Here is a 16,606-nt window from a genome sequence, read left to right as displayed (position 1 = left end):
CAAGTTACTTTAAAAAATGTAGGATTTTTCTTTACTTATATAAGATATAATTTCTAAGCATTAGTTGTGTTACAACCTAATGAAACTACAAAGAATCAAAGAGATTATGTTTAGGCAAAGTATGATACTTATGCTCTAAGAATTAGATGTGAACAATTTAATGAAAAACATTTAATCAAAGAATATCATATTTTTGCATAATGAAGAACTAAGTGTAATATGCTTTAACAATCAATAATAGATGAAAAATGCATATCTTTGATAGAAAAATCCATAAACAATGTTGCACAAATAGGAAATCAACATACAAAAAAAAAAATTACTATTTAGTTACATTTTGCTTCATCATCATCTTAATAATCTTGAAAAAAGATTAGAAGCTCATAACTAGATTGAAATAAAAATTACAAAATAACATACTTGACATGCTCTTCAAAAGATGAAAATGGTAGAGAGAAAATAGTGAAAAGAAGAGAGAAATATGAAGTGTAGAAGAGATTGAAAAGATGAAGAAGAGCTTCCCAAATGGTCTTACAAGACTCTATTTATAGGCAAAATATGGAGATTAAATTAATCAAATTAAAATAAATAAATTGATTAATTTAATTGTGTTGGAAAGTGGTAGGATAAATAGAGTAAGTGTAAGAGTATTGGAAAGATGAAATGTTTGGTTGGGTAAAAGATTAGTGAAAAGCTAGGGTAAAAAAATAAATTAGGAATGTTTATTTAGGTAAGAAAAATAGGGAATAGTAAATTGATATTTGAGTGAAAAATATTGGGAATAAAAACATGATTTTTTTTGTCTTATTTTTGTGGCTGTGGTAGGGTTGACTTGGGCCGTTTGGGCTATTGAAGCTGACTTGGGCCAAAGAAGTGGAATAGGCCCGTTGGTGGAGTGATTCGGTTGAGTTTGGGGCAGCTGGCAGCAGGAGAGGCCAACAGCTGCTTTGTTGAGGAAGGCTGAACGTGAAGTGGGCTTCGGGCCTGGGCAAATTTCTGGCGAGCCCACTGAGGCTGAAATGCCATATTTTAGCTATTTTTTTCAAATTTGCCACTCTTTTTTTCCCTTCGTTTCTTTTCAAAGCCAAAAAATACAACTTACTCCCTGCAAAATAAGTAAATAATAAATTAGAATAAAATATTTTCAATTATAAAATAACTCAAATTAAGTCCATGAAAATACTAATTGAAATTTAATTTACTTTGGGAATTAAGTTCAATAAAATCACATTTTTTTAACTTATAATCTATCAACACAAATTTCAAATAATTAAACTACAACATATATAATAAAATATCTATAAAACATATAAAAATCTAGAAAATTACAATAAGACTAATAAATTAAAAATTACGTAAAAACTTAATAAGTTAATTAAAAACTCAAGAACTAAGTAACAATTAGTATATAAAAAGTGGTAAAATAACTCTATTTTGTAGAGTTATCAGTAAAACATATCGATTTTTTGATTTGAAAGATCATGTTATTTTGGAATCAAATGATGTTGATTTTTATGAACATAGATTTCCATTTAAATTGAGAAATAGTGGGGGTGCATCATCTAGTAACATGCCTGTGATTAGGGACATTGAACATCATGAAGGGAATGAAACTGAACCTAGAAGAAGTAAAAGAGCTAGAGTCTCTAAAGACTTTGGTTTTGATTTTTGTGCATATACCTTAGAGGAGGATCCTTCGAACCTCTAAGAAGCTTTGACATTATTAGATGCTGACCTGTGGCAAGAAGCCATTAATGATGAAATGGACTCTCTTGAGTCTAACAAAACCTGACATTTAGTTGATTTGCCTCCAGGATGTTAGACAATAGGATGTAAATGGATTCTGAAAAAGAAATTGAAACCTGTTGGTACTGTTGATAAGTACAAGGCACGTCTTGTTGCCAAAGGTTTTAGACAGAGAAAATGCAGATTTCTTTGACACATACTCACCTGTCACAAGAATAACATCTATTCGTGTGCTTATTGCTTTAGCTTCTTTACATGACCTTGTTGTGCACCAAATAGATGTTAAAACTGCTTTTTTAAATGGTGAATTAGAAGAAGAGATTTACATGGACCAACCTGAGGGATTTGTGATCCATGGTCAAGAACATAAAGTGTGCAAATTAGATAAATCTTTGTATGGTTTGAAACAGGCACCTAAGCAATGGCATGAAAAGTTTGACAATCTAATTATCTCACATGGTTTTAAAGTGAATGAAAGTGACAAATGCATTTATTATAAATCTGAGAATGACATTTGCACCATCATATGTTTATATGTGGATGACTTGCTTATTTTTGGTTCGAACTTGCATGTCATAAATGATATGAAATTTGTGCTATGTGAAAACTTTGACATGAAAGATCTAGGAGAAGCGAATGTGATCCTTGGTATAAAGATCACTATGTCTGAAAAGGGAATTTCTTTGGATCAATCTCATTACATTGAGAAGATTTTCAAGAAATACAATTACTTTAACTGTAAACCTGCGTGTACACCCTATGATCCCAGTGTAAAGCTGTTTAAGAACACTGGTGATGGTGTAAGACAAACAGAGTATGCGAGCATCATTGGTAGTCTTAGGTATGCCACTGATTGTACTAGACCCGACATTGCCTATGTTGTGGGACTACTGTGCAGGTTTACTAGTAGACCTAGTGTTAAGCATTGGCATGCTATAGAAAGGGTCATGAGGTACCTTATCCAAGGCAACCAGCTGCTATATTTTTAGCATAGCTGGTGGAGCTGTTTCATGGAAGTCTAAAAAACAGACTATTTTGGCTCAATCTACAATGGAGTCAGAAATGATAACACTAGCTACTGCCAGTGAAGAAGCATGATGGTTGAGAGGCCTGCTAGCTGAGATCCCTTTATGGGAAAAACCGATACAAGCTGTGTTGATCCATTATGATAGTACCGCGACTATTGCAAAAATTCAGAACCGTTATTACACCGGTAAAAGACGTCAGATACGACGTAAGCACGGTACTGTTAGAGAGTTCCTCTCTACTGGAGCTGTAAGAGTGGATCATATACGCACTGATGAAAATTTAGCTGATCCTTTGACGAAAGGATTAGCTAGAGAGAAAGTCCTTAAAACATCAAAAGGAATAGGACTATTGCCCTTAGAATGATGAATCACACGTGATGGTAACCCGACCTATAGACTGGAGATCCCAAGAAATAGGTTCAATGGGTAATAACAAGTTATGATGTGATATGAGATAGATCATGCTATTACTTAAAGTTAACTTGAAGCATGAATTCCTGAAGCGACATAAGGATGAGTTAATAGAAACTCTTAATGAGATCTATACTCTATGTGGAGTGGAGTACCGAGCTACAGGAGTACTCTTGATAGACTCACCTACGCGAATGTGGAAGTGGGGCTACTTCCTATGAAATTTTGGGCAAATTTCTAGAGCGTTCACTATACTGGGATAGAAGTGCATGGCCATTAAAGCACGGGCTTTTGGACTACACCCTAGAAAGATTGTGCGTGGTGCAATGTTAGAGATAGAGTTCAAGACTACGTGTCACTCTAGTATATTCTAAATTGCATTCACTATGCAAAGGTTCAAGTCAAAAGATACCTTTGTTTATGCTCAATCTTATTGTTCTTAGGTTACTGCTCGATGAAAAATATTTTTTAAATAATTCAAGTGGGGGATTGTTGGAACTTACCTATATAAGTATGAATTGTTAAAAAAATAGAAAAGATGCTTTAATGACTCCCTAGAGGAAGAGTCCCACATTGTTTTAGAATACTTCTTTGTAAGGGTATATAGATAGTGGACTTAAGCATTGGGGTTGTGCCCCAAGGGGTACCCATTTTTGTGGAAGAGGGAGGAGTCTCACAAAGGCTCACCTGACCACCACACGCGCGCGCGCCGCCGTCCGTCCGACCGAGCTGAGTTGGTTGGTTGGTTAGTGTGGTGTGCACCTTATTATTTTTTGAAATTTTTTATTTATTAAGTATTATTTTATTTAATAAATTAATATTTGGTAAAATTGAAGACTTTTTCTCTTTAGCTTTTTCAGGAATCCAACTTCCTCTCCCACGTTTTAATAAAACGTTTTTTTTTCCCGTTAAAAAGATCCACCTTTTTCTTTAAAATAGGGTGATTACTTTTCAGAAATATACACTCTCAATATTTTTCGATCTGAAAAAATTGCAATGAGTTTATCGATTCCGAGCAGTAGCATTATTAAGGGTGTGGTAAACGACGGTTCTCTACGGTGCAGTGGAGGTCCGATACAGTATTGACTGGGCTGTTTTATCCTGGGGACGACGGGGCCGATAGTTTGCTTGTACATTTCTGGGCAGTACCGCGAACGTCTTAAAGAGAGCGACCTGGTCTGCGACTTAACCTAGATTATTATTCGGTAATTTTGTTCCTTTTTATTTCTGCAGCAACTACTTCAACAAAATGCAATGTGAGAATGAGAATCTAAAATAAAGAGAGAACTACTACGAGAGTTTGGAATATGATAAAATGAATGTAATGTGGGAGTGAGAATCTAAAACATTTATATGGTTCAAATTTTAATGATTTAAATTTTTAATTTTCGCGGGTTCTATATGCATTTCAAGAATAAATTTTATACACTTAATTTAATATGAGAATATACTTATTTGGTACCCTATGTTTTTGCAAAGTATCATTTTGGTACCCTCTGTTTTCAATAATGCTTATATGGTACTCTGTATTTTAAAATCGTACATATTTGATACCCTAAATTCAGATTTGATAGATAAAATTTTGTCAATTTAATTAAACTGCTGTCAATTATGTAAATTACAAATTTAAATTTAATTATATAATTACATATAACTGATGACAGTTTGATCATATTGAAAAAATTTTATAATTCAAATCTAAATTTAGGATACTAAATATATACGATTTTAAAATACAGGTACCGTATGAGCATTATTGAAAATAGATTTTGCAAAAACACATGCTAACAAATAAGACAGAGGGTGAAGTGAATTAGAATGAAAATGTAAAACAATTTTTAAATTTTTTGGAGGAATATGCCTTTTACACTCTCCAATTTCCACGGTCAATCCATTACTCAAAACAAACTCCCAAGCCACCTTTGTCTTAAACCTAATGGGTTTCATCTCTCCGGCAACGCAGTTCACCAAGTGGAGTAAAGACTGAAACTTTCGAAGGAGAAAGCTGAGGGAGCACCAAGCTAAGTACCACTGTATCATTTTCTTATTCATTTTCCAAACTAGGTAAGACTTGTTTCCAATCCAATGCTTCGTCGTTTACTTTACAATAAGCTCACTCTTATAGATTCCAAACTTTCCCCGTCTAGCCATGGCTTCCGTTTATTCAATTACTTTCTCAGACCCATGTCGGAAATGTCAATTTCGGCAGACTCACAAAATTTTACGGCCTCTTACCTCCAAAACTCGTGTGGATTGTCCCGGAATTCCGCCATTTCAATTTCGAAAAGGTTTAAAATTGGAAACTCTGAAAGAGCTGATTCGAATTTGGAGCTGTTGAGAGCTCACGGATTAACTCAAACCCACATCAAAAAGATTATAGCCACTCGTCCTGTATTGCTTTTGGCTGACTTAGAAGATAAACTTAGGCTTAATATAAAGTTGCTCGAGTCATTGGGGCTGTCTGGAGTCAGACTTGGTAAATTGCTTTGCAAAGAGCCACGCCTGCTTCTAAGTGATATGGTTGACTCAGTTGACTTCTTTAGAGCTCGGGGTTTCAGTAATAAGCAAATAGCAGTGTTGGCTATGAAGCGTCCAACAGTGCTTTTGTTCAATGTGAACGACATACTTAAGCCAAAGCTGGATTTTTTTAAGTCTAAGGGCTTTACAGATGAGGATGTTGCAAAGCTTTTGTCTTTGGAGCCTTATATTCTAGGAAGGAGCCTGGAGAACCATATCATTCCTTCTTTTCAAATTCTTAGTCGGGTTTTCAGCACTGATGAGGAAATTGTAAAGGTTGTTAAAGCTGGCCACTGGATACTTGAGTACAATTTGGAAAAGACTTTTGAGAGAAACCTATTGATTCTGAAGAACCATGGTGTTCCTGATCCTATAATATTGAGAATGTTCACGATTCATTCAAGAACATTGCTTTTGAATCCTCCAAAGGTTATGGAGATACTTGATGAAGTAGTGAAATTGGGTTTTGATCCCAATACTGTGCATTTTGCTCTAGCCTTTCGTTCTATGGCTGTGATAAGTAAGAAACTCTGGGAGCAAAAGATGAAAGTTTACAAAAGTTTTGGCTTGTCGGAAGATCAGGTCTATTCAGCTTTTAAAATTCAACCCATGTGTATGCTTACATCGGAGAAGAAGATCATGAAATTAATGAATTTCTTCATTAACAAATTGCATATAGAACCTTCACTCATTTGCAAGAATCCAAGTATTTTGATACTTAGCTTGGAGAAGAGAATTATTCCAAGGAGTTTAGTTTTGGAACTTCTGATGTCAACAGGTTTTTTGAAGGAAGGTATCAAGTTTATTTCTTATTTCAAAATGACTGAAAAGTATTTTGTTGAGAAGGTGGTGAGGAAGCATCAGCATGTTCTTCCTGACATTGTTAAGGTCTATGAAAGCAAGAAAGATTTTCAAGGGTTTCCCATTATCTCAAAGGCGTAAAGACTACAATGCCATTTGAATGATGAGGGAAGAGTATCAAAGATACTAATAGCAGTGTAGATTCAATTCATCATCCCCGTGGCAGCTGCTCAACTAAATCTTCGGATGAAACTTCATACAGATTAATGGTGTCTTGTGGACTATTAGGTCTCTAGAAATTAGCTAGTCTCATTTTTATTATTTTAAAATACTATGATTAAGCCTTGCCTGTTTAGATGGTACTGAGAGGTCCTAATTTTGAACAGTTAATCATTCATTGGGTGTTCTCACCCATTATTGCTTGTATCCTTTTATCTATTATTACAAGCTGAGGTTCTGTTTCAAAGGGAAAAAAAAAGATCTTCATTCTTGCAATTAAGCCTTGCCTGTTTAGTTTTTCTTTCCCTAAATTTTCCTGTATGATATTTACATTTTGATTCTAGCTGTCTCAGCATCTGTTCCTTCTTATTTTGGTTCTTATTATTTTACGTCTCACGCAATCTAGATATTTCTTCTTTTTCCCTTTATTAAGGCCAAGTTATCTAATTTTCCCAGGTAGTGAAATTCATTGCTCAAGGCACTAAGATTTCTTGATTTCTCTGTAATTTGTTAGATTTGTTGTACTTGTGTAATGTAAGGCTTAGAAGAATTTTAAGGTTGCACAGCTATACTAATTTGAGATAGTGATGTTTCAAATTTTTTTGGCAACAGAGCCTAATATTCTAGGAAGATGCTTTGAAACCATCTCATTCCTTGTTTTCAAGTGCTAGGGAGGGCGTTTGGTACCAACGAGAAAATCCTAAAGATACTAAAAGCAGGGGGATGGATACTTAATACAAGTTGGAGAAGAATCTTGAGCTGAACATATAGATTTTAAACAGCCAAGATGTTCCTGAAAATATGATCCCAGGATGTTCACGATTCATCCAAGAACGCTGCTTTTAACTCTGCAGATTTCAGAGATTCTTGCTGAGCTTGCCAAGTTTGGTTGTGATCCCTCACTGTGCTCTGAGTTCTCGCCTTTCACTGCATAGCTTTGTTTAGTAATGCACACTGGGAGCGAAAAAAGGTAGAAGCATTCCACAGTTTTGGCTTGACAAAAGATCAGGTTTATTCAGCATTCAGAATGCCAGCCAATTTTATGCTAAATTCAGTGAAGAAGATGAATAAAGTGATTGATTTCTTCATTAACAAGTTGGATATAAAAGGCATACCAATCTTCTAATGCTTAGTTTGGAGAAGAGAATTATTGCGAGGTGTTCAGCTCTGATGCAGAGGTAGGAAGTCTCCTAGATAGGGTCATGTGGTTCATCAGGCCAGCCACTGCAGTTTCTTGATTTTTAAGAACTGTATCAAGAGTTGTACAATGGTTTTCAACTTGTGCCAATTTATTGGTTTCTTGATTTTTTTTTTTTTTTTGTAAATCTAACGATCCCCTGTTATTATTTATTTATTTATTTGCTTGAAGAGAAAATAAAAATCCCTTCCAAACAAACAAATTAAAATAGGTATTTCAATCCAAAAAGGAACAGCATTTTGGTTTTGGATTTATATTTTATGTGTCATCAATAATAATAAGTAATATATTGTGAAAATGACATAAAATATAAATTTTGGTATAAATTACAACTCTAGGTAAATAAAGAAATGATACTTTTAACTGCAACAAAGCTAAACCCCAGCTTTTAACATGAATACCTTGGCGATGATTTTGATACCATATATCTTTATTTATACTATCAAAAGTAAAAACTAGTTAGAGCTTTTTTTTTTAATGTAGTAATTGGAGAGGACAGATTTTGCTGCTTGATTTGCAGCACAGTGATACACATGAAATGAAAAACTTGTGCTGGAAGAATCTAACAAGTCATTAAGCTTATAATATTATTTTGAACCATCTAATATTATGGGCTGGGCCAGAGTTGCTGGGCTTGGCTTTGGGTGAAACCCATAAACCGAGATACAACTCCTCCACTCCGGTAAAGAATGACCAAAATTTGCCGTGGTTTTCTTAAAAAAAAAAAACTTTGCAGAGAGGTGAAGGTAGGGATGAAAATTTCTCTCAATGGAATGGGAACGGTAGCCCGCCCCTAATGGGTGGTGATTTCTCAAATCCCGAATGTTAAACGAGATGGGACGAAGATAGTACACCCCACTCGGACGAGATTACAATTAATTTTTTATTTACTTTATAATATGTTTTGTTTACTTTATATCCTATATGACTTAATTCTCAGGCTCGAAACTCGTCTTTGTTCCAAATTTAACCATATTGAGGGAGGGCTGGGATCAGTAAAATCGTTCCCACTACTATGGCCCCCTAACTCTCAATATAGAACCTTGGTTCATTGATTTGTATCCACCCTCACCGAACTTTAGTCATTATTTATTTTATTTATTATTTATTATGATTGCGAAATAAACATCAAACTTATACATGATAACAAAATAACATGATATTTATTTGGAAAAGCATTTTTCACTAATTACAACCATAAAACAAACAATAAAATTAACTATTCTAAAAATCAGGATCTTCTACATCCGATCCTTCGTCTAGCATATTGTCATCTAACTCTTCATAGTCTTCATTATCATGTGCCTCAAAGTGTCCTCGAGGAAGGTTCGTAAAAATCCTATGTTTTTGCTCATTTGTAAACTGAAATTCTGATTTTGAAGTGAACCTAATTAAGAGAAAGTAATATCGCATTGCTACTGGCAGTTCATCTTCATCATCCATTGTTTCCCATATTTCCTCTAAGGCTGCAATTACGGGATGAAAATCTCTAAATATTCTAATCACTAAAACGTATTGTTCCGTTGCTCTCATCATGATCTGCTTAGACTCTTGAAGGTGACCTATTTCTCTGTGGAACAAAAGCAGTCTCCGAGTGATTCTCTCTAGTGTTCCTATGGTGTTTCTCGGTTCTCTTATTCTTTTTAAAGCCTTAATGGCTCGGATATCCTCATAGGTTAATGCTCCGTTCATTCTTAACTGAAAATATAAATGCTAAAATCGTTAGCTATACATATAAGCATAATACTTATAACTTAAATACTTACTTGGCGGTCAGATTCGGAGCTTTGAGTGTGTGTATCGAGGAGAACTTCATGCGAATGAACTGTTGCTCTGATACCAACTTGTAACGACCCAGCTATACTAGACTTTGGACCATTACTAATTTCTATACTAATCTTACGAAAACATACATTTGAAATAACATATCTTTATTTCAAAACTGTAAGGTAAAGGTTTAAAACTATATAAAATTCATAAGTAGGACATTGGGATCCCATTGTTTGAAACAAAACATAACTTTGACATAATGAAAACTTAATTAAAACTTATTACAAACCAATTGCGGAAAAATACATAGAAAACCATAATTAAAGAGACTTCATCCTCGAATCGAATGCTCGGTCCATCGATTCCATCCCGCCTCAATACACATCCCCAAGCTTCCAAGAACCTTTCCCGCCACCAAAACTATTTTCCTGCACATATAAACATAAAGGAGTGAGCCTAATGCCCAGCAAGGAAAACCTAACACGTAAATCATATACATAAAATTAATATCGCAACATATACTAAAGCATATCATAAACATATGTCACATATACTATAATGGCCATTATTACTTGGGGCTCGTAAACTAAACAAGTCATATGCCCATTAGATTTGTGGGACTTGCTAGCTAAGCAAGTCATATGCCCATAAATTTATTGGGGCTTGTTAGTTATACAAGTCATATGCCCAAGTCTACAAACATACATAATATAACATAACACATAAATCATAAGATAACACATAAGATAACATATAAAATCCTATCCTATTTTCCTTACAAAAAATACCGGGATATGAAAACAGGATTGGGACTTTGGAATACTCCTAAAAACCATCAAAGAAAGGGTGAGTATACTAAAGAAAAAGGGATGAAAAGAATATACGAACTATATCATCAAGAATAGACTTACCAAAAATCTTATGTTCAAGATCTTAGATTCCTAACCAAGAATAGAGAATATGAGTTAGGATTTTGAGTAGAAAAACTTATAAGAACTTAAGGAAAACAATACCAAAATGAACTAGAATTTGGAATACCTTGAATGCTTCTATGATCGATCTAAACCTTGAACCGAAATGTGCTATAAACCTTACTTCCCAAGTGTTTGATAAGCTTATAATCCCCAACCTAAGTGTTTACACTCTCAAGTACTCCTAGCAGCTTGTAGGCTCTGAACTCTGCTTGATGAATGAATAAATGGCTGGGTACTAGGTCCTATTTATAGAGTTCAAGAATGAAAATATCTTCATTTAACTTGAATAAAATAATAGCTTTTTAAGTGAAAAATATTTGAATTATCGTTCATCAGAGGCTGAAGACTCGGTCAGAAAGATGCTGGACTTATCAAGAGGTTAAAGATTAAGATGAGCTTGATTTTAAAAACATTCAAAAATATGGTACATGAGCCGATATATCGCCCCTAGTAGGCGATATATCGCCTGGGCTAATATGCCTGAGGCTCGTCGAGGTGTTCGTGCGAAGTTTATGTGTTTTTCATATCCTCGTATGGCGATATATCGCCCCCTATAGCTGCGATATATCGGCATACGCTGAAATATTAAACACGTAATTACACTTTTTTAGCCTAATTTGAATTGAGTAAACAGCCTTGACTAAGTCCTTTAACGATTTCAAAGCTGCTGAAAGACCCTAGGATATTCAAATATTACTCTTAATAAACTTATTCCTCAAAAATACTTAATTATCATTAAACATACACAAGACAAGTGTTACTATCTTATTGGGTCTATCTAAACCTTATAATATAATAAATATCACCATCAATATCAATCATATTAATCAAACCTTAGGTTAAAATTAATATTCTTAAACTATAGGTTAAACTTAGAAAATCTACAAGTGTTACTACGAGTATCCAACTAAATCCCAGTTTGAACCAAAATCCACAGTCATAAAAATACTACAACTATTACTATTGCTACTACTATCTAACTAGCTAAGTAAAGTTCTTGGACTCTACAATATTCAAGATCATAGTATTCATGTGATCTTGTAGAAATATGAGTGTTTAGTTTTTGTGGTGAGTTTATACCACGTTCATTAGTGATTACACATTGTAATTTGAACACAACTTTTATAAGTCTTTGGGATAGGATTTTTACAAGTTTTTCGTCGGGAGGATGCAAGCACTCGCTGGCCATTGAAGGGAGTTCAAGTGGTTGAGCGTTTCAATCAAGATCAGATTAGTGAAGAGAAATACAACAAAGTTGCGGCAAATCTCAAGAGGGAGTCTTGTTTTGTTTAAGTCAATATTTTGTACTTGTGATTCTTTATTAATTGGTTTTATTCTCTGGGCGTGACCCCAAGGAGTAGGTTATCCGAAAGGGTTTCTGAACCTTGTAAAAATTCATTGTGTTCTTTATTGTTTTTGCACTGTCTTTTTACAGTGTTCAGTTCTGTCGTGACAAGTTCGGATTCTGTCCCGACAGAACTGAAATATGTTTTAACATTTAATTACCATTACGCACTTTAATTAATTCACATGGTTTAATTAATTTGGTAATTACTAAAAATGAAATTTCAAAAACTAACAAAAATATTTGAAAACAAAAATGAGATATAGAATTAACTAAAATAAGCATAATCTAGCCAAAAAAAATTGAATAAATAAACATAATTTTTTTTCAAGGTTCATTGATTTTCAAAAGATTTTTTTAATAATTTGAAAAAAAAAAAGACAAATATATACAATTAAATATGAAACCAGTCATCAATAATTACATTTTTGTTATAAATATTATATATATGGATTCACATAATAATGAAGAATCACTAGGTTACCCAAAGTAAAATATCAACATTAATTCTTGATTGTATTCAGAGTAGTTACCTGATTTTCTTAGGGCTTATTTATCTTTATAAATAGGGATCCTTCCCCTATTGAATAACAGATACAAGAGTTTTACTCTCTCTTTACATCTCTTTGTTATTCTGTTTATACTTTATATTTATCTAATTTTAATAGTTTTATAACATGTTATTAACACGACTCTCTAACTGTCATTATTTGTAGGTTCAAATTATTATCATGAATCTCTAGTCCTAATCATTCGTTGAATTTGAACTAGATGATTCAATCTTCAACCACCATCTTGTGTTGATAACAAAATTCATTATCAAGCCTCTAGTCATCATAGTTTATTGAGGTAAAAATATTTGATTGTGAATGTATATTTATATGGTTACCATACTATATATATTGATCATAAAAAACAATATATGTGAGTTGTTATTTTACCAGTGTGATAATATTATATGGTTTAATGTCTTGTTATCGTAAATATGATTATGTTCATATGTATGTGTTCTTACTATCTCACATATTTAATATTGATATCTCTATAGTATTTATTTTATAGTTATTTACAAATTATTACATTCGAATTTGTATAGTTCTATGTCTATGGTATATTGAAAAAAAAATTATACATCCTTGAGATAAGGTCTTTCATATATCCTGAAGATTATACAAAAATAATATTATTCATTAAAATATATAATTGCTAAAGAGTTGTGATATTTTAGCAAAATTTCCTGAAGTGAATATTTCACATATTTGTTAATTATATGAAATTTATGAACACAATTAAAAAACATTGAAATGTATATGTAGTTGGTGACTGATTTTTTTAAGTCCCAAAAGTTTTAAAAAAATTGCATCAAAACATTAAAATATGAAATAATGATAAACAAGATTGAAAAACAAATATGAAGAGAATAAACTAATTCAGGTGTAACTACCTTTGATATTGACTTCGATGTGTGTTTATTGTACAATAAAGAAGTTAATATGTATATCAATTTTGCTATACATTTAAATATTATTCACTGAAGAGAATGATAGAAAATAAATTTCATTTTAAAGAGTATTGATATTATTAGTCACATTATTATATATGCAATATTTCTTGCCAGAAACAAGTATGGTCTTTTTAATATTATTCCTTGAAGTGAATGATTCATTACTTATGTCAATTATTCATTGCACATTCCTAGAAGTAAATATCTAATTATTAGTATTATAGTGAACTTTGTCATTGATCAAAATGTAATTTATAATTACATTCCTCAAAGTGTTATAAAGTCACAAAGATTATTTGAAAATATTCTTGATGAAACATTAACACAATATATTGCTAGTTAAAATTAAACATATTTTATGTACCAGTTGTACAATTTCTATATAATTATGAATGTGGAAAAAAATGACTTATAATAATATGTACCAGTTGTACATTTAATTATATAATATATCAAGTCATAAGAATAAGAAATGATTTATTTCATTAATAAATTTGACCACTTGTTGGAAAGAAATAAGAAAGAAAAATAAGTGATATATTCATATTATGATTATATCTATTTGGCTACAACAAACATGATAATTATCATTGTGTATTAACTTGAATGAATGATAAGTTTATATTTGAAAAATAATTGTGCTTTTAAGCAAGCACACCATTGGATAGATAAAATTGTTAAATATAATGTTGTTGAACATAATATATTATAAAAATCAAATGGAGAAATCTGATTTTTGAAGAATCAATGCTATTATATATTTTGAAGGATATTAAAATTATTTCATTCTCTAGTATATAAACAAAAATGAAACTTTTATAGAGGTTATATATATGTTGAAAATTTTAGTGAAATACAAAGTATAGTGAACCTGAAGTTCATTGATTGAATGATCAATCAGATGCAATGAAATGTATAACTTTTCCTATATTTAGATTAAGAACCAAAATATTCTTTTTATTATTAATTATTATATGATGCTCAAGAAAATATGTATATATATTTTGCATATGTGAAGTGAAAATAAATTTGAATATCTTGCATTTTTAAAAGAAATATATATATATATATATTTCAACTAGTTTTCAAATGCTCTGTTTATAAATATTTTAACTTGTCCAGTTTTATTGTTAAAATTTTTACTTCATATATATCATTTATAAAAGTGCCACTCATTAGAATGTTAGTGCATTCATTTCTTAGATTTTTCATAATCATTTATAAGTTGAAATTATATTTCATCTGAAAATTATTTTGCTATATAGTTATATTTTTTTTCCAAGATGTATGAGAAAAAAAAGATTATATTATTTTTATAATGAGTATTTAATTATGTTCACTTTGTATTTTTGAATCATTGTTGGATTTTTATTGCATAATTTCTTATTAATGTGATAAGGTCATATGATCATGAACTTACAAGAATTATAAGCATGTATATTTTCAACTACACACACACATACATACATATATATATATGACTCATTCTTGAAAATAAAATATGTTCGTAATTGTGATGTATTGAACCTGAAGTTCAATAACCCAATAATATTTATGAGTTTGAGCAAATATTGATTTATTGTGATCCCTACAGGTTGTATTACTTTTTAAAAATATTATCTCGACCAGGGAGAGAGAAATGCAATTGGAACGATGAATATTTTGAAAAATGATCATTGCACAAAATAAAGACTAGAAGTTCAGAATGATAACAACATATATATATGTATGCCAAATTCAAATCAATATTATTTAAATTGAGTCAGAATGAGTCTAATAACACTTGAAGAGTAATTGAACAAAGTAGAAATTATGAAAACAAATGTTCACGTGGTTTGTCCTAAAGATGTTGTAAGCAAGAGACACTCATGAAGATACCTTAATGTTAACATTAAATAAAAATAGTGCTCCTGATGAGACTCCTTAAAGAAGTTATAGACATAACAAAGTTGATAATAATTAAAGCCCTTGAAGTGGTTATATATGTACCTATAAATAATATACATGTTTGAAAAGTATGTTGAAAATAATGAGATCTTAAGTTATGTCAATATGGAGGAAATTATCATATTATGAATTATTGTCGACAATACAAAATGTTTGCATATGCAATAAACTAATATGAGATAGCAATGATCATGATATTAAAAGGGTCGACAATTATTGATGTATATATAATTTTGGCTAAAATCATATGACGCAATCCAGGCAATATAAATTAACTCACATAAAGTGAAGTAAAACCTGTAGGGGTACAAATAAATATCTGTACAAGAAATGTAATTCTAATGAGAATTTTGTATATTTGTACACAAATGAATTATTGTACAAAATTTTCGTAGATAAGAGAATGATTAAATAAAGGCATATACATATTGTTATGAGAAAATATAATCAAGATTTGATTATAGCCTGGAGTATATATGTTTTATGAGAATTGATATGTGTCATATAAATGTTGCAACACAAATTATTTATTTGGAGCTCCTAGTAATATGAGAATTTAAAATACGCCTTACTGGAAAAATTCCAGAAGAATTTAACATGTCTTATGAGATATAAATTCAAAGTCGCGTGCATTATACAATAAAGATCTTTGTCTGGATTAAAGACATGTAGGTGAATAATTATTTGAAATTACAAGTATGATTGTCTATGCAATGTGAATTCATAAATAATACGTTGTAAAAAGCACTTGAAGAGCTCCTGATTATTTATAAACTATTGAAGAAGGATTTCTTATTTCATCTTTTAGATTGGGAATTATTAAATATATTCTTTGTTCATCTTGGAAGGAAAGTTGTACAGAAGAGGGTATTCCATGCCACTACTAAGGTGTGTAACTCTGCCCGAGGCAAGAATTTTTTTAGAAGAACTCCACAAAGGATTTTGCGGAGACCACACTGAGGGGCATAGTCTGTCGAAGAAGGTAATTAAGCAAGGATACTTCTGACCTGCAATTAAAGCAGACTCATTCGAATACGTTAAGCGTTGTGACAAATGTCAACGATTTCCTTCGATACCACGAGCTCCACCCACCGAGCTTACCATGAAGAGCTCTCTGTGTCCATTCCCTATATGGAGAATCAACCT

General features: G+C 31.9%; 1 protein-coding gene across 1 annotated transcript; it reads left to right on the top strand.

Annotated features, from left to right (window-relative positions):
- The first annotated feature begins 5,044 nt into the window (after positions 1–5,044).
- LOC133830104 (transcription termination factor MTERF8, chloroplastic-like) lies at positions 5,045–7,074 on the top strand. The gene has a single exon (XM_062260019.1). It carries the CDS (start codon positions 5,271–5,273, stop codon positions 6,642–6,644), a length of 1,374 nt encoding a protein of 457 aa, XP_062116003.1. The 5' UTR covers positions 5,045–5,270; the 3' UTR covers positions 6,645–7,074.
- Positions 7,075–16,606: the final 9,532 nt, after the last annotated feature.

The sequence above is a fragment of the Humulus lupulus genome, chromosome 4 (assembly GCF_963169125.1).
Source record: "Humulus lupulus chromosome 4, drHumLupu1.1, whole genome shotgun sequence".
NCBI classification, from domain to species: Eukaryota; Viridiplantae; Streptophyta; class Magnoliopsida; order Rosales; family Cannabaceae; genus Humulus; species Humulus lupulus.
The sequence above is the reverse complement of the archived record's forward strand: the minus strand, read 5'-3'. Positions and strand labels throughout refer to the sequence as shown.

What these genes read in the sequence shown, in the direction of transcription:
- LOC133830104 (XM_062260019.1), top strand. Translation starts at nt 5,271, where the DNA reads ATGCTTCGTCGTTTACTTTACAATAAGCTCACTCTTATAGATTCCAAA.